The sequence below is a fragment of the Populus alba genome, chromosome 6 (assembly GCF_005239225.2).
Source record: "Populus alba chromosome 6, ASM523922v2, whole genome shotgun sequence".
In the NCBI taxonomy this organism is placed as follows: Eukaryota; Viridiplantae; Streptophyta; class Magnoliopsida; order Malpighiales; family Salicaceae; genus Populus; species Populus alba.
This window is the reverse complement of record NC_133289.1, coordinates 20,135,010-20,153,961: the sequence shown is the minus strand read 5'-3', so window position 1 is coordinate 20,153,961 and position 18,952 is coordinate 20,135,010. Positions and strand designations below refer to the sequence as shown.

At 31.8% G+C, this 18,952-nt stretch overlaps 2 protein-coding genes across 5 annotated transcripts; both read right to left on the bottom strand.

Moving 5' to 3' along the window:
* Positions 1-237: 237 nt before the first annotated feature.
* LOC118030640 (guanine nucleotide-binding protein alpha-1 subunit) lies at positions 238-6,753 on the bottom strand. 3 transcript variants are annotated; one of them, XM_035034822.2, is made up of 14 exons: positions 6,009-6,745; positions 4,957-5,150; positions 4,745-4,817; positions 3,988-4,025; positions 3,805-3,894; positions 3,582-3,659; positions 3,272-3,379; positions 3,010-3,111; positions 2,387-2,442; positions 2,029-2,163; positions 1,403-1,496; positions 1,237-1,296; positions 1,074-1,153; positions 238-755 (listed from the first exon to the last, which is right to left on the bottom strand). In XM_035034822.2, exons 2-14 carry the CDS (start codon positions 5,041-5,043, stop codon positions 578-580), a joined length of 1,179 nt encoding a protein of 392 aa, XP_034890713.1. In that variant the 5' UTR covers positions 5,044-5,150; positions 6,009-6,745; the 3' UTR covers positions 238-577. The 3 variants fall into 3 exon arrangements, with proteins under 3 accessions (XP_034890713.1, XP_034890712.1, XP_073266138.1); XM_035034821.2 differs by lacking the exon at positions 6,009-6,745 and adding an exon at positions 5,617-5,964; XM_073410037.1 differs by lacking the exon at positions 3,010-3,111 and having other exon boundaries at positions 6,009-6,753.
* Positions 6,754-14,767: 8,014 nt separating this feature from the next.
* LOC118030639 (uncharacterized) lies at positions 14,768-18,692 on the bottom strand. 2 transcript variants are annotated; one of them, XM_073409736.1, is made up of 6 exons: positions 18,283-18,692; positions 17,492-17,908; positions 15,677-15,772; positions 15,383-15,450; positions 15,040-15,165; positions 14,768-14,911 (listed from the first exon to the last, which is right to left on the bottom strand). In XM_073409736.1, the coding sequence occupies exons 1-5, from the start codon at positions 18,490-18,492 to the stop codon at positions 15,048-15,050; spliced, it is 909 nt and encodes a 302-aa protein (XP_073265837.1). In that variant the 5' UTR covers positions 18,493-18,692; the 3' UTR covers positions 14,768-14,911; positions 15,040-15,047. The 2 variants fall into 2 exon arrangements, with proteins under 2 accessions (XP_073265837.1, XP_034890711.1); XM_035034820.2 differs by having other exon boundaries at positions 14,768-15,165; positions 18,283-18,691.
* Positions 18,693-18,952: the final 260 nt, after the last annotated feature.

Sequence of the window (18,952 nt, the reverse complement as noted above, 5' to 3'; positions counted from 1 at the left end):
TTGTTCAATCTACATTGTTAATCTCCAGAAAAACTGAAAAAGGCTTCCACAGCACTGACTAATAAGAACCCTAGATCCGATTTCTATCTTGATCAAGGATGACTAGTTTTCTCGTACAAACAAAACTCAAGAACGAGCTCAAGCACGTAAAATAACTTGGAAGAGTCTTTTTCTCTGATAGCATTTCACACATGGCAATTTCTGAAAACTAAGGCCATGGTTTCAAGGAGATGGGCAAGAGTAAATATGCAATGGCTTGTATTGGGATAGAAAGAATATAAGGTTACTTTCATATGTTCAATTTAATCCCCTATGAAACAAAACAGAACATGCAAGGGAACATATCCTCTGGATAGGTTTCTCTACAGAAAATTACGCAGACAATACAATCATGGGGGGGGGGGGGATCTTCTTTCTTCGACCGTACCTAGAAAACAAATGGTGCCAAAACTTTTAGCCTGTGAGAGTATGATTCCAGCAATAAACGGACGAGGTGTTTCTTCCAACTCTAATATTCATAACCTGATCAAGTTCTTCAAACTATGAACATTCTTTTTAAAGCATATGCTTCTTCTTGTCACAATAAACCAGCTTCAAAGAGATTCCTGCGTCTTAAAGTCTCGTCTACAAGCTTGAAGGTTTTCTTGACAAGCTTCTGATCAAGTGCAGTGGTTCTATATATTTTAAAAACTCGGTCAACACGATCAGGGGTTGTGCTTTGGAAATACAGCTCCTCGAACTTCTTCTTTACAAACCTGATGAATAATAATATCATTAATGATGACCATCAAATCTTTGAAACCATTCAATAGCATCAGTAACGAAGGTCAAAGGTTAGCTTGTTTTGGAAACTGAGAACAAACATTTTGCAAAATGGACACATATATTTGACAAATATACAAGCATTGGCTTGCATCAATTCTTTAAGACCATGAGGTGAAACTTCCAAATCAAGCTTTCAGCAAAGCACAGACCGACTGGCCAAAACTTCAACACCTTTTGCCTATTTGGTGCAATAATATTTCTCACTTGCTAATACAAAGGAAATGAACCAGCAAGAAATAAATGCTCACTCATATGCATGCTCAATCTCTTGTTTTCCTGTAGAAATTGGCTGGTAGTCCTTGAACCACTCGCATGCATTCAATGGTGCCTGTAACAATGCACAACATCAAAGGCCAACACCGATGCTATTTTTCTATACTAAATAAGAATGCACAGTTCTGCAGCTCTTACTTTTAGAATTTTCTTTTCAAATATATCAAACTTGTTTAGAAACAGCATGAAGGATGTTTTCTGCACACAAAAAGCCAGATGAAAAATGTAATGATTCCCAGATGTCTATAGTCAGAGCTTATAACAACAGACCATGGGGACGGGGTAGAGTGGCATAAAAGAAAACCTCAAAGCATGGTTGCTTCAGGACCCACTCAAACAGCTCCTTTGTCTCAATCATTCGATTCTTGTTTTCATCCTCAAACAGTGTTTGATCATACCTGAAAACATAAACAGTCAAACACTCCCTTTTCAGCTTAAAATATGTTCTAATGTTAGAATTGCCACTTCACATGCTAACAGAAGGTTATGGTTGAGGTGAGCTCACTCAAACTCAATGCTGCTTCCCTGAGCAAGTGTTGCAGACAGCAAGTTAATGAACCGTGGAAATGGAACAGCATTTACAGACACTTAGTTGACAGTTACAACAAAATGTTCTACCCTTGACAAGATTTCCATTTTCAAATAAAACATTGAAGCCATTCTGAGATGTCCTTACAGAAAATATAGGTCAGATCCCCTCAGAAAAGTTCATTTGCTTTTGGAAATTTGGCATGTGGAATGTACTGCAATGGCTACTGCCCGTGAATAACAAATAAATCCAGAAACAATGCTACAATAAGCATAATCCAGAGATGGCCAAGTATCTCTAACTAAAAGGAAAACTTACAAATCTCAAATATTCATGTTCAACATCCAAAAGCCAACAATTTTGTGATGTTATAACAGTTGAAAGAAAATAGGACATCTTACTCGCTAATTGCAGCGCAAAAAATTACTGCTGTAACACCTTCAAATAGATGAATCCATTTCCGCCTCTCATTTCTCTGCCCACCAACATCAAAAAGTCTATATACTTCCCCACTTTTCTTGTTTTCTCCAACAGGACTGCCAAATCATAGCCAACATTAGCTTTTGGGTACCAAAACTAATAACTAAGGAAGCACTGGAAAGCATATTTTGCAATCAGGTGCAGTTGACCTTTAAGTGAAATTGATTCAAGTCAAGAACATTGCATCTTGTAATACCACGTTAAAAGGTTATAGCAGTTTTGGGAAAAAACACATTGAGATCAATGCTAAATCAGGTACCAGTGAATTAGTATGTTCACCTGAATTGGATCTCTACAACACCTGTTGTACGAACTCTTGCATAAAGAACATCCTCCTGAAATACCGTATACACTGAGAAGCTGTTGGAAAGAACCCTAAAATATCGTAATTATGTCATGTGGGTGGATGCATGCATAAAGTTAGCTAGTTCGCTAGCCATCTACAGAAGCTGAAGTAATGCCAAAAATCCAAAGTTTATGCGGAACAGTTTTTTTATGCAAAATGTCTTTGTTAATAGCATCATGGCAACAAGTGCATCAGAATGTCCCAAATAAAACCATTGCACTGGACTTCTGGACCAAGTAAAACTGAGCATATCAAAATTTTAAACTGGATGCATGCCACACACACAAGTGGAGCTCACTGAAGTTTTTAAATAAAAGTATTTATATAGAGCAAGGAAATGCAGTGCCATTGAGTCGAGTCTTTATGAATCTATATGTCAGACAAAACCATCATGGCACACTTATACCATGCTGTTCACAGTGACATTATTTTCTATATGCATTTTGTAGAAGTTGATAATTGAAAAGGTGTTCTGATATTCTAATTCTGCAAACAGGACGTCCATAACATCCAGATAATATGGAAAGGATAGGGAAACAACATAAATTTCAGATACCTTAGTCGGAATATAGTTTGAGTCAGATAATCTTAGCAAATTATCCATGAAATAAGGGGTACAATCTGGAACTTGGAGCTTATTACCACAGGCATATGTTTCCTACAGGCATACATTACATTAGTAGCTGCAGTGCATCATTCAGACACCATAAATGAAAACCTAAGTCTAAATGATATAATAGGAAAAATAGACGACAAACTTTGTATCAATAATACAGATTCCAGGGAAGTAGCATATGTATCTTTGATGAACTGGCTACCTGAACTGCAGCATCTCTCCATAGAGTTTCAATCTCCTGGGCTAGTTCTTTGGTGAGACGCGGATGATCCAACCTGCCTCCAATTTCCGACAATTTCTTCCCAATATCCTGATGTATGATGAAATGAATGGATTGTAAAATCAGATCCCTTGAGGAAAAGATCAAGCAAAATGTATAGGAAAAGGAATCGATCATATTAATCTATACATGTTAGACAGTTACTCATTACCAGATTCCTAGAATTTGTTTTCTCAAGATTGATAACCTTACTTTAAGCAGAGTAATAGACAATGAAGTGATGAATTCAAACCTTGTTTTCATTGGATATAACATACTTCAAGGAATCTGTTTCATTTTGAGCCAATTCTTTTGATCCATCATGCAAAATCTGTAGAAACACATAGAATGAACTTATAGAATAAAATTTAACACTTCTGCATTCAAAATTTTCACCATCAATGCCTGACTCTTCATATTTTCTACATTATGCAACAAGGGAAAATAACCAACACACCATTTCAAGTTTTGCATACTTTTATTGTCTGGTAGACGTTGGCATGGATGACTGGAATATAGCTCTTGAGCTCTGCCTCGTCAAAACCACTTTGAAACAATAGTTTTATCTGCATCCAGAACATGCATGAGATGAAGATATAGAAAACAGTAATGCTGGCAAACACAAGTTCACATTTGAAACAACAAATGTTTCATCTCACCTGCTTGAAAATCGTTGACTTCCCAGAGTCTCCAGCACCTTGATCATGAGATATTGTTCACGTCATTTTTAAAACCCGAAGACAAAAAGAATTGAAGCATTTGAAAATAAATAAAACAAAGAAAAGACAAGTATCGAGCAGCCTAAGTCGAAATGGGTAGAACCAAAGTTATGCAACAAAAATTGCTAAACTCAAATTGAAGGCTTACACCCAAAACAATGATATTCTCAACCAGTCAATGTGCATAGGGAAGTAAAGACCATGTATCTATGAGTCCTTCCAAGGGGGGTGGGGCCAAAGCAAGAGTAACTATGAATGGAGGAAAAAAATAAAAGAAGTGCGCACCAAGATGTAGAGGGTAATTACATTTAGACAATAGTCACGCATTATACAGCCACTTTTTATTATCTCTACTTGTTGTCAAAGGGTATAGTACAGAAAGCAACAAATAACTTTCCCCAACACAATTAAGAACTTAATAGTTCAGTCCTTGGTTAATATCATAAGCTTTCAAATTAATAAAACAAATTGATTCATAATTTCTCTTATGCTAAATGAGAGAGGCTGCCTCTTCATGGAAGTAATTCACAGTACCTATGGTGCTTGTGCTATCCAGACCTTAAACGCAAGTCCACAACCATGATAAACTTTGAATACTATGGATACACTTTTACATGTCAAACAATTAACATAGTATGAAACAATCTTGAATGCCAAATAATTAATGCAATGAGAAACAAGCTTGATTTGCTTATACCAAGAAGCAGAAGTTTTTGAACATGCTTTTCAGCTTTGGTTTCTTGTTCAATTCGCCTTTCGATCTCTGCAGCCTGGAAATGCCAAGATAAAAATTGCAAACTTGAGATTGCACAAAGAACGAGGGATAATTATCATCATAAACTAGATTACACGGAATCGCCAAAACCAATAGAAGGGCACGAATCATGCATTTCATCTACTGTAACTCACTTGTGCATTCTCTTCAGCATCTGCTTCATTACATCGCCGCTGTTTACTGCAGAGTGAGCCCATATTTTGTGTTATAATAGACAGCATAGAAGGTGCACTTATCAGGCTTCCCCAGGGTTCAAGCAGCTGTCGATACCCTTCTATAAAGATTACTCATAATGCGGTCAATTTGACCTGATCACAGTGCTACAGCTCTGCAGAGGCCATTAAAAATTAGATACATCTTCCTTGTAAAAATGCTTAAGCTCAATCACCAGTCCAACTCAACTAAATTCACATAATGATACGAGTGATTAGGAATCAAGATACCATAATAAATTATATTCCTTCTATTTATTAAGTCATTAAACATTATACTTCATCAGTTTTAGCTAACCAGAAGCAAGCTTCATTTGAATTCTAAGCCTTACAGTACTAAAACAAAAATTTTGCTCCTAAGATTTATTTGATCAAACTCACACATTAAGGAGTTGTCCAACATAACCATGTACCCAGAACTACATATCATTTCTCGCGACTCCAAGTTCAAAAAACAAAAAAATCACTAGGAAACACCATCAGAGACAATAAATACACACATACATTAATGCCAAGAACTCATCTTTCATTTATACATACAATTAATACCCAGTAAAAGTTTACACAGGTTTTGGCATTTACCACTTCACGGCTGCACATAGCATCAACACACACTTCAGCCACTTATCACCCACTTCCCGTTTCATAATAACTCTCGATGTCTTTAGCAAATCAGTAATGGAGTTTTTCATTATTAAAAAAACAACTTCCCTCATGAAAAACTTATCATTTCTAAAGGAACAGATTGAGAATTATAAGCACGTAATTACATAAAGGTCATGAGAAACAGCCCATCAACGTTCTAAATAAAACCCAGAAGAGAAATACCAAAAAAGAAAACAATTCTTGATCCGCGACTGTTAGAGCAATATAAAACAAAGATCCCACAAAAAATTTAAACCCGGGAAAGCAAAGATCTAGAAAGGCAAAAACTTTAGCAAATGCAAAGAAGAAACAAGCTTAAAGAAACTTACTTGGAAGTAAAGCGAAGTTGGTAGCTATAGATTTGGTTGATTTGCTTAGTTCTTGTTGTAAGAAGATATGTTATTATAAGCTACAGGAGTGAAGTTTATGCAAACAAATACAGAAATAAACAAATGGGGGGTATTGATTTTTAAATTATATAAAAAAGGCTAGGTAAAGGGAAATAGCCATAGCTAAATCTGCAAGAGAAGAAGAGGAGAAAGAGCGCCGAAAGCTGCAAACAAAAAGGCGAAGCCACCCAATTTGCTTTGTCTGCTGTTCTTCTTCGACGACTACTACTATTGTCTTGCTTTGCTTGCTTTCATTGCAGTCAAAGTCAAAGAAATAAGATGTACACTTGTATCTACAGCTAGGAATGGACGAAAGAGGGAGTATTTATATTAGTTTAGGAGAGGATTACAGTGTGTCCACCCCCAGTCCATTCATGGACATGAGGGCGTCTTTGTCTTGGAAAAATAAAACACAAACAGGTTCCGTAACTATTTATTTAAATAATAAGGCAGTGATTTGGACTGTACTGGGACTGAACGGGTCCGGTCCGGTCCGGTCCTCTCCTTCTTTGCCTCTCTGTTTCTGTTTGTGTCTGTCCGTGTGGTAACCTAAAACAAGGGGTCGGGCATCTCTTCTTGCCACGCTTGTGACCAATGGAGATGACATGTTAATGGGACATGTTTGCTGCTCTCTGTGTTTTTGTGGCTGTCCATTTTTACAAGGCTTCTCACTAGCTTCGTTCATGGCCACTTGCGTTTCCTCTATCTTAAAAGGATCTTGAATTCTTGTCATCCACTGAGAAACAATAGGATTTTGCAGTGCCTGACCAATCTTTAAATACCATCATGTTAAAAAGATCTGATATTTATGACCATCTTTTTAAATAAATAAAAAAAGAAGTAGCCTAAATACCCTTTAATCTTTGTTCAAAAAAACCCAGAAACCTTTAAATATTTTTTTAATTCCTAAAAAAAACCTAAAACCAAACCTTTTTTTTTTTTAGATTTAAATTTTGTTTTTAAAATCGAAAGCTACTTCTATACAATAGGTTTTAATTCTATATAAAACCAAACTAATTTTTATTTATTTATTTATTATAAAATAATATAAATTATATATTAGGACTCATCTAATTATTTAAGTTATTTAGTTGGGAGTGTTTTTTAACTATATAATTTATATTATTCTCTAATACATTTCCTCAAATGAAAGTTTTTTAAATTTAAAATTTGTATAAGCATATATCTTTTGTGTTTAATTTTTATCAAATAAATAAAAATAATGAGATTCGAACTTGTGATCGCTTTGATTATTAAAATGTTGATACCATATTAAAAAATCATCTCAATTTAATAATTTTATAATAAGATAAAGTGAGCCACTGTTCATTGGAGAAATTGAAATGGAGCATTTTCAAACGGACATGAAAATAAAATACAACAAGAAAATATGAAAGGGAGAATGAAAGCCACACTACCTAATCACTATCTGAAAAGGACGAGCGATCGAATTGCAAAGACATCCAATCTAATGGGACTTCTCGTGTACTTCTGTGTTATTATATTGATATGATATATTTAAAATAAATAATTATTCCTAATACTGATTTTTAAATCTTAAATTTAGAAAATTAAACAAGAAAGTGAAGCTTATTGGCCGCTGGACAATCTCTCAAGGATAATACACAGAATTCGTTTCGTGTACAATAAGTGTCTCTCACTTTCAAAATTAAATCGAAGTCACCAACTCTCGAGTTGGACGCAATAACCCAACAAATATTTTCCCATCTACCCGAGCAGAGTCTAAGCTGATTATTGCCCTTTTATAAGGAATGATTCACTAAGAATTCCATTTGATGTTGACACTTAGTTTTTTTTTTATTATTATTTAACGTGGATAATCAAGTCAATTTATGAACACTTTGACTAATTCCATGAGCTTTAAAGTTAGCAATCACATGACTCGAACTTGAAACCATAGAAAAAATACCCTTTAATTTTAAGTTTTTATTACTAGACTACTTACTAGATATTTGACATTTAGTTTTAATTATGTTTTGACCGTGTTATATTGTGAATCAAAATCACACCACGAGTTTATATTTATTTTTAAAAACCATCCAAATAAATAGAAAAAACCATCCATTTAAATTATAATTCTAACTGGATCAAATAAGTTGAGTTTATTTTAATAAGATAATAAAAAAAATAAAAATAATAAACCAATATTTTAAAAAAATATATAATCACAATAATTCAAAGAAAACTTTAGAAATATGAAACTTGATAGGTAATAAAAAACAAACTAGCATGGTCAACTCGAGATAGTATAAGAGACATGTAATTTGGAAGAAAAAAAATTGTCCTTAAACTATCATGATTTAGACAAATATAGTTAATTTTATCATTATTGCTAACCCAAAAAAATTTCTGTATTTTTTGAAATTTTAACAAAAAATAATTTTAAGATTTTTTGAAGTTAAAAGGGATTTTTCTTATTTCATTAACAATAAAGATTTAATAAAACATGAAAATAGAAATTAAGCTAGAATTATCTCAAATCGTTTTGAAAATCCTAATGAGTTATATGAATTTACATAGGTAATTTTTACTGTAATTCTCAAAATTTTTGCATATATAATTCCCAAAATTAACCTATTTTAAACTTAATTAGGTGTTATGCATTTTACCATATAAGAAATTTGAAAATCATAATGAGACATAGAAGATAAATTAATATGATTTTTTAGGACCCCAACAAAATTTGGAACTGTTCCAAATTATTTCAAAAAAAAATTAAGAAAATAAATAAAAAAGTTAAAGAAAAATGCTTCATGACCTCAAAAAAGTTTTTAAATTATTTTTGAAAGTATATTGTATTCTTATTAGCATATGTGAAAACTTTTAGCTCAAAGTACCAAAAAGATAATTTTTTTAAAAAAGGATTTTTTGCCAATAATAACGATAAAATCAAATAAAAAAATATTATTTGTTCAAAATATAATAGTTAAAGAACAAAATTGATTAAATTAATAGTTCAAAGTACAAGCCTTAGTTGGCCGCAACACCAATAATTCAGGGGTAAAATATCCCATCAAAGCAACAAAAAATAACTTATTCTTCAACTCTCCTCAAGAGCTACCTTTCCCTTAAAAAAAATTAAAAATTAAAAATAAAAGAAAAGTAATCAAGGCCTATTGATTTTCAGGAATTGGAAGAGAAAAGGAACCAAAGCGCAAAAAAAAAAAAAAAAAAAAAATCACAATATTGAAGTGCTTTTCTTTCATTTGTTTTCAGCAAAGGCGTGTAGACTGAGACTTTGACCTCTTTACAAAAGGCCCCACTCGATGCGACATTCCATTAAGACCATTCAAACCTTGCTTTCTCTCCCATCCTTAAGAAGAGAAAAAAAAAAAGAAAAAAAAAAAAGATGGCAATTTTTCTTGTGTCTACATTGCCATTTTTGGGATAAAAGTGGATGGTGGGGTCCCACCGGCAGTCCAGAATGCATTTGGATTTTCAGCAAGATACTGAAAAAATCTCATGCACCGAATAGTATTTAAAAGGATATAATTTTGAGAGGTGAAGCTTATTATTAATTTGATTATTATAAATTTTAGAATAATTAAAAATTTATATAATTATTAATTTTAGAATTTATAGGATTAATCAAGGTATATGTAAGCTCGTGTAAATATCAATATTAATAATAAAAAATATACTAATAATTATTTTTTAAGATGTATTAAAATAATATTTTTTTATTTTTAAAAATTAATTTTAATATTAGCATATTAAAATGATAAAAAAATAAAAATATTAATTTAAAATAAAATATAAAAAAATTCAAAACATGAAAATAAACGGGGTATAAGTAGCCCACGGTCATGGGCGGAGGAGCCTGGGATGGCCAAATTAGAAGGAAAAAAACAAAGAGAATTATAAAATAACATCTTGTAGGCATGATTTGGATATAATTTCGACCTCAACTAGTGTTAGCCAGTTGATCTCTTAATAAATTGGAACTGTAGAACATGGTTACAAAATCCGAGGCCAATTTAATGCTCTAGTAAAATAGTATATTAGAAAAACTATTTTAATAAAATAGTATTTAAGCATAGCTCTCTATTTTTTGATAAGAAAAACTTGTTTATTATATATGCACGAATAATTTACAAATTTGCAAATATATATCTTCAAGATCAAGTGGATCTTTACCAAGTGCCTGAACTTCATATTTGATATTGCTTTTGATAAATTATTTGTCACAAAGGTCATTATCATTTATCTTTTTTCATTCAATCTCATAAGGATACCGTTCATCTACAACAAAAAGCCTTAGAAGAAAACATAATAACATCATGAAAATATTCTTGACATCATGCATCGACTTGGTGTTTAAGTACTAAATTAATAACTTTTAAATTTGGTAAAGTTTATGGAATTGCATGCCTCTTCTCAATTACCTCTCCTAGTGCCTTAATCTTTGTATGGATAAAAAAAAACCTCGAGATAATATTTGTAACAGCCTGCCCCCAACTTGCTATATATTGTTTATTTTAGGTTTTATTACCTTCACGATTTTATTTCTAATAATGCGAGCTCATATCTGAGTCTTACGCCTAAAAAAAGAATCATATTGTGCTTTTAGCTAAATTATTTAAAAAAAAAATATGCTTTTAATTGTTTTAATTTAATGTTAAAAGATTGAAATTATTTATGAACTTCATTTTTTGCTATATGATCTTCAACATGATGAGCTAACTTTGAATTTAAAAACTAAAGATTTTTATATCTAATTCTTACATTGTACTCTCTCAAATTCATCATCTTGCATGTTAATTTTAGCAAAAGTTATCATAATCTATTTTTTACCCTTATCTGTAGTATATTTTCAAAATTAAAAAATTATTAAGGAGTGAAAATGATAGACAAGAAAAAAATGGACCAAAATTATAAATAAGCAAGTAATATAATAAAGATAAACCAAGTAATATATCTTATAAATATCTTATAAATTTAAAGCAAGATTTTCATTAAAGAAGAAAAATAATAAAAGAATTTCCCATTAATTCTTAGTTTATTTCCTAATAAAACTGAAAAAAAAAAAAAAAGAGAGAGAGAGAGGAGGGGATTCACCTATTTTTAGCAAAATATACCCCGTACAAGAAAATTAAAAAAATAAATAAAAATAAAAAACTCATAACTTCTCTCGTCTTCTCATCTCTCACAAAAACAACTCACAGGCTCCACCTTCACACAAAAAACTTAACCACCCATCTCCTCATCTCTTTCACTTCCTTTTATTTTTGAAAACCTTGTCACCACCATCCTCCATCCGCAGCCAATGTCAACTATCTTTCTCTCTTTTCCCTTCCGATATCTCATTTATCCTAATAAAGTCATAGTATGTAAATTGTAGCACCTGTTAATGTGCGGCCCTCTCTCCGCCTAAAACAACCCCGGCGCCGGCCATTATTAGTGTCCATATTGTCCTCTAAATTGTGACCGCCCCCACAACAGCATATCAACCCTAATCTCGCTCCTACACAGCCACCAACACCACCAAACAAGGTAAAATTGTGATAGTAATAGACCCGTAACCATCACAGTCTTTGGCAACCCAAAACATCCACGCCATTGTTATAAACTTTCCCTCTAGATCTGCCTAAACTCATATGCAAAACAATCTAGCAGTTGTCATCGTAGCTTTCCACCTGAAAATCCAGTTGTTTGCTGTTGATTTTACAAGTTTGAGTGTTAGAGTGTGGGACACACGTGCCACGTAGCATAGCACCTCCAAACTTGTCAGCCCAGCATGCGCATGACTACCATGCGCCACTAGCCAGCTTCCTTGATTTTTCGACCAATTCTCGCAGCTTTTGAAGGTCAATGAGTCAATCTTAAACAATAGATGAATTTTTATGTGTTTTGAATTATTTCAGTGCATGGTTAATTATTATGAGCTTTGATTTCTATGGATTATGAATTGTGATATTTAACTATGAGTTTGATATGTTTTGGCTCCGTATCAATAACAATTGTTGATTTATTACATATATATTATTCTTTATAAAGTCAACCGAAATAAATTAACCTTTAATGTTTTTTCAAGGATATTGACATGTGGATAAAAATATCTAGTATGTGATTTGAAAAATCTTACCATGTTAGTACTAAAGATATATTTATCATTAAAAAATAAACACAAAACAACTTATTTTAAATAAGATGTTTTAAGATTTTTTTAATTTTGTTTAGTATAATAAACCCTTTACTTAGAACCTCTAAAAATAACTAGTTAAAATTTCTAATTATCATAAAACTAGATAATGATTTTTTTTCTTCTAATTTTATTCTTTTATATTTTAGCTCACCGATATATCCTTGCAATATAGTCTTTGGTTTTGATTTGTAATCTAGCATAGCAAATTTATTCCTCAATAATAATTTTATTCGAAACCTAGATGCAAGAGGTAGCTTGTCGTGTATGATCATACTATTTTAAGCCCTTTTCTCCATCAAGAATAAGCTATACCTTTTAATTTATATATGATCAATTTCATAATTTTATTCTTTGAGATATTTAGTTATTCTTTAAGCTTATCACATTCAGCAACCCATTCAAGGAATTTAACTATGCCCAAATATTTATGGAAAATAAAGATATCAACTCTCAAACAATATTTATGCCATAATTAACAAAACTCTTGCAATCTCTATTAATCATATTCATATCAAATTCCTCTGAATAGATAAGTTTTATATATGGGATTGTAGGAACAAGTTTGGCATTTGGTTTGCCTTAATGTAACTCTCTAGCTACGTTCCTTTTCTCATCATCATTCTTGTTTATGCCTTCCATTTATCCTTTTAATTCCATCCCAATCTAATGAGCAAATAAAAAGTTATGTTCATTTTTATTAGAAAGCTCATTCCACATCTAGACTTGTTTTTATGTTGAAACTATCAATACACATCATAAGTCAAATCCCTTACAAAACACAAGACATCAGAAAAAAGTTGATCTAAATTGTATTGGAATAGATAATCAGTCCAAGAGGACAAAATTGAAATACATTTATTTTAAAGAAGTTTTATGATATTTGGAGAATAATTAGTGATATCATATTAGTTATTTTTCGAGTCTAATTTTTTTTTATAAAAAAAACTAGATACAAATAGGAGAGAGAAATTATCGGTGAAGATATTCTTATCACTTTTGGTGGGTCAAAAGTTTCATTTTCTCTCTTATATTTATGTCTGTATTTTTCTTCAAGGTGGGTCCAGGAAATAACTAATAGGATATCACTAGTTACTTCCTGAACACCATAAGATTTTCCTTCATTTTAAGGCTATAAATTATTTGAGTTTTACACTAAAACGTATTCAATCTTGTCTTATATTTTGATTAGTTTCAAAGTTGTTTGATGTTTATGACACCATGCCCTAAACACTACAAGGTATGGACCAACCTTTAATTTTTAAAAACCAACCTTTAATTTTGTAAATATCAATTTTTATTCACTGACAATAATTAAAATGTTTACTTATTCATCGATCTCATAAAAAAAATTAATTCCATACCTTTATTAATTCAATTAAAAATAATATAACTTTTAATTAATTCAAAACAATTAAATTAATACCTATTATTCAAAAACAATTAAGGGGCAATTGCCCCCCTAATATACTATATGGCTCCGCCACTAGGTATGGTTGCCATAAGCTTGTATTTATATAAACACATACTTTTTATATGATAATTTTAACCACGATTAGTTTTTTGGTATTTAAAAAATAATTAGTGATATCCTATTAGTTATTCCACTAGATCCACTTTAAAGAAAGAGATAGATACAAAGACAAGAGAAAAAACCTATAGGTGAATTAACATATATTTATTACTTTTTGTAGGTCCTCATTTGATTTTCTCTCTCTTACATATGTTCTTTCTTAAGTGAGCTTTTTTTTTTAAAAAAAATAACTTAGTGAAATAATAAATAAGATGTTACTATTTACTCCATATGCACCATAAGATTTTCTCACAAAATGAAAAGTGAACATCATTAAAAGGTGTGATTTTCATATTTATTAAAAATTGTGTTGGCATATGATAACGAGGGCACCTGACATTTTCCTCTAAAATATGAAATTTAAAATCAACCCCTTTAAATTTTGCTGAACTTGTCTTGAGTTTTTCCCTGTTAAAATGATGGATGAGTAAATAAATGAGCTTAACTTACATTTTCATACCCTTTTTTAATTATTGAAAAGAATTGAATATAATAAAAGATAAAGAAATAAATAGGAATTTATTTTTGACGACCGATATGTAGGTTTAGCCTATTCATGAGATTTTATGCAACATTTTCACCCTCCAAATCATACATAAGTATGTCTACAATCTTTTGCCTAAGCTTTCCCGCGAGCTTTAAAATGAACTTGCTCCACAAACCTAAAGAGTGCATCGAATTTATGAGTTCAAATCAATTGAACTTAGCTAATGTCAAACCTAGACGATAATCTTAACAGACAAACTCAAATTGAACTCTTAAAAAAGTCAAGTTTCCAACAGTTCACGAACAAATGAATCCTTTCGCAACCCTACAACACAACATCCAAAGCTGCCATGGTGTTGAAGAAGCCATTAGAGAGGGCAACTTGTGAGTTTAAACCTCGTTGTAAGAAGTCTATATTCATTTCATGCTGTAGAACACAAAGCACACTTCTTTTTAAAGCATAACGCCATTGAAATATTGTGAGGAATGTGTTTAGTATTGCGATTTGTGGCCGTAAAAGCAATTACAAGAGTGATGGTTCGAGCATTATCGGTGATACTTCGCCTCATCGCAATTCAAGCTCCACGAATATCCAACAGAACCCCGGCGGCGAGGAGAAGGCTAAGAATAAAGGGGCAAGCATGCCCTAAACGGGAAGAAATGTGCACACTATCAGTAAATCTTCAGTCCTCTAGCATAATCCCCAGCAGAAATACAATTACATGCTTATTTAGAGTTTGGAAAGGTACATAATCAGTCACGGAGAGGCACTCAAGAAATTTTTGATGATTTTGTTGAATTCTGCTGCATTTTCAATTTGGGGTACGTGGGATGTGTCCTTTACTATTTCCAACTTCACGTTCTTCCCAATTAGCCTGCAAGCAGAAATTCCATACAAAATCACAAAAATATCACTTCACCATATGTAAAAAAGATTTCACTTAGAATAATCTTATCATTTATTAAAGCTTCAAATTAACACTAGAACAATTAATGTGTTAAAGATAAGTTTGGTTCGTAGAACTTTTTTTTAAAAAAGGATCGGAATAAAAGAAAAGAAACAATAAATAAAAAATAATAAAGAAAACGTACCCTTGTAAATCCTTAGCCATCTCCAGAGGAAATACTTGGTCTTTATCTCCCCATACTAACAAGACATCCTTCATGGCAATTCAGAGGAAGACAGGAATTAGATGTGGGTCAGCGCGGTTGGATAACGTGGTTAAAACAACGTTTTATAAAAAAAAAAAAAATATTATTTTATAAAATTTATTTTAAAAAAGCTACAATTATATAAAAGCTTTCAAAAATTTAGTCAAAGTTTGGTATAATTGGGCTTCTGGCAAATCATGTTGCTGTATGAGCAGAGGATCAAAGGTCACCTACCTGTTGAAGTGGAGAGATATTTACTGCATCATCATGTCCAATGGTTAATCCGCTCAGAAGTTCCACTTTCTTGTTCCTGTTTTCTGCGAACAATTTCTGCGTACATAAGAAACCATTTGTCATTTTAAGCTAATTGATCATATCAACGGCGCTCAAAGCTCTTCGAAAATTAAGAAATCCTCCTCGTTTATAGACACCGTTACATAAAACCTCGAACAATCTAGTGTAATCAGAAGAATAAAAAAACAACCTAGGGTGTCTACATGAACCAGCTGCAAAATGAGTGATAAATTGCCTTTAATTAATGAAGAGAAACGTATTGATATCTAATGAGTCAACTTTTTTAATGATTTTTATAAATAAAGATCTTTTTAAATTAAATGGATTTGATAAACATGTTATATCCAATATACTTGAATTTAATAATTTGTCGAGTTCAAGAAAATGTTGTTTTGACAAACATATTAGGTCTAAAAAACTTAGATATTATCAAATTCTAAAGTTTTATGTAGACAATGTTCTATAATATAAGTGTTAAAGATATAATAAACATCATGCTTCTTTATCTAGAATAATTATTAATATTAAAGTAATGATTTCTCTATACTTATATGTGTATCTAAGGTATTTTAAGAGACTTATCATACTTATTATCTAATCAATAATATATATGAGATATTTACCTCCTATTAATATCACCAGAACAAATGACTTTCTCGCCTTTTTTTTTATAAAATCAATAAGATTTAGAGGATATAAATATTTCTTGATTATCTTAGTAAAATGTTCAAAACTTTTTATATCTTAAAATAAAAATACATAAATTCTAGAATATTAATAAATTTAAAATTCAAGAATAAACATCTTTATTTCTCAAATATAAAGCTATTTTAAGTTAATTAATTCTTATAGGTTATTCCAATTGACAAATTATATATTTGTCCAATTGAATATACAGAGGAGAGGTCTCCACCCAACACGACCACAAGTCCCCTTTACATGCGCTGGCATTCATTTATCAGCGACCTATCCAACAACCTCATCTTTTTCTTGGTAGTTGGAAAATGATGTGGATTCCAAGAGAACACTAAAGAACATGAGCAGTTTCTTGACCCTTCATTTGCTTAATATAATACTGTTCTACTTTTGAGACTTATACAGGGATTTATAATTCATTTGTTTCAGGAAAGATCGTGAGAGGGGCACTCTGTTTTTTAATAGTATAGTTTTATATATTAAAAAAATATTTATTTAAAAATTTTAATTTTTAAAATATATTTTATATTATTTTTTAACAGACTTTTTTAAACTGTTTTCGGACTTGAAACATATTCACTCACATTATCTAATATATAATTTATTTTATTTTTTAATATATCCTGTTATTTGAATTTAAAACTTATAAAAACTCATAATATCTTGTGTTTCCTTTTTTTTTTTTATTAAAGACTTTAATAACATATTAAATAACAATTTTTTTTGAAAATTTAGACTAGTAAAGTAAGAATTCAAGATTATCTAAATAAAAAAAGAAATTGATAGTGATCTAGTTTTTTTAATAGTCATGATCTAGCTCCTTTACTGGATACTTTTCTGGAATATTCCAGAAAAATATTATGTATTAAATGAGTAGATTCTAGAAATTTAAACAATCTTTTGCTCTTATTTTTTATCCCTTCAATTCCTAACAAGAGAAAAAGAAAATCCTTCCTCGACGAAATTGGTTGCTAACCTTATAAAATTGAGCTAGAAATAGAAATTACCACATCAAGGAAAAAAAAAAAAAGGGAGGATAGAAATCAAGAAATTGCGTACGTTTATGAAGTCATTCAAGAAAAAATCAGGAATCATGAGGAAACTTCGCTTGGACACAGCAACACCTAGCAAAGCTCTCAAATCTGAAGGTTTTTGTGGCAGCATAAGATCGTCAATTTTTTCCAATTTTGCCTTCTTCACAAGCTCTTCATTATTCTTCTTCTTCATGTTGACCCCAGAGCTTGCTACGACCACCTTCTCAACCCTCTCTGGAAACATCCTTGCGATGTGGTATGACACGAACCCTCCATAGCTTGTGCCCACCACAGAATACTTCTCCACACCTAACGTTTCAAGCAGCTTTGCCACCGACTCCGCCTGGAAGATCTCCGACCTTTCTGAGGATTTTGTTGTCGAGTCACCGAAAAATATCAAGTCAGGGACGTACAAATTGAAGTCGGGTGCAAAGAATTGAACCTGCAAAAGATTTCACCAAATACGATCAAAATCGTGACTTTATACACATTTTTTCATTGAAATCTCAGCATCTATAAATATATCGCTATTATAGCATGTGAATTGGTCGAAGAATTGGCCTCAACGTGGAGTTGTTTGCATCAGGAATTGAACCTAGCTACAGCTATGAGCCTAAACCACACCTCACCTTCTAGTCCTACAACCTAAATCACCAGGCCAACACAACAATTACGTTTTGAAGATTGATGGGTGTTTGTGATTTCTGAAAAGGGAAGTTCAAGATTGATTCTCTACATACATAAAAGAAAAGGGATGGGGGTTGATCCTCTAAAAAAGGAAGAAAGAAAGAAAATTAAGAAAAGCTAAAGCCAAACCTGCTGGCGCCATTGCCATAGAGAGACAGGACCGAAGCCATGAATAAAGACCAAATTTGGTTTGGATTGACGAAGTTGAGTGGGCGCCCAGAAGTGGATGATGGTCTCGTCACCAACGTTGATGGATTTTTGAGAAAGGCCGGAAGAGGTGAAGCAATGACGAAGATAGAAGGAGTATAGCGACGCAAAGCTGAGAAAGGACGGAGCCATGGAGGAGATGAGAGGAGAGTAATTAATTAGTTACAGAGGTTACAATATATACTCTATAAATAAACCATTGCAAACGGAGATAGAGGGTAAGTTTAGGAGGGATAGGATAAAAAGACGCTGCTTCAAGTTTCTTAACAGTTGATGATCACAACAGGCCTGCAAGCATCCTTTATGTGACCTCGTGATTAGAGGCCATGGAGATATCCTTGTCAAATGTCAATGCTCTCTTTAGGTGACCTCTTTGTTAGCGCCACAAAAAAAAAAAAAAAAAAAAAACCCAATGCTATGATCAAAAAATATTTTTTTATGAATATATCCACCAGTATAAATATAAATATAAATATTTAATAGAAAATAAATATGATCTTGATATATAAATATAATTTGAATATACTTTTATTTTATAAAAGAAAAAAAATCTTTAAAACTAGAATTTACAGGTAGTATGATTTTATAAGCG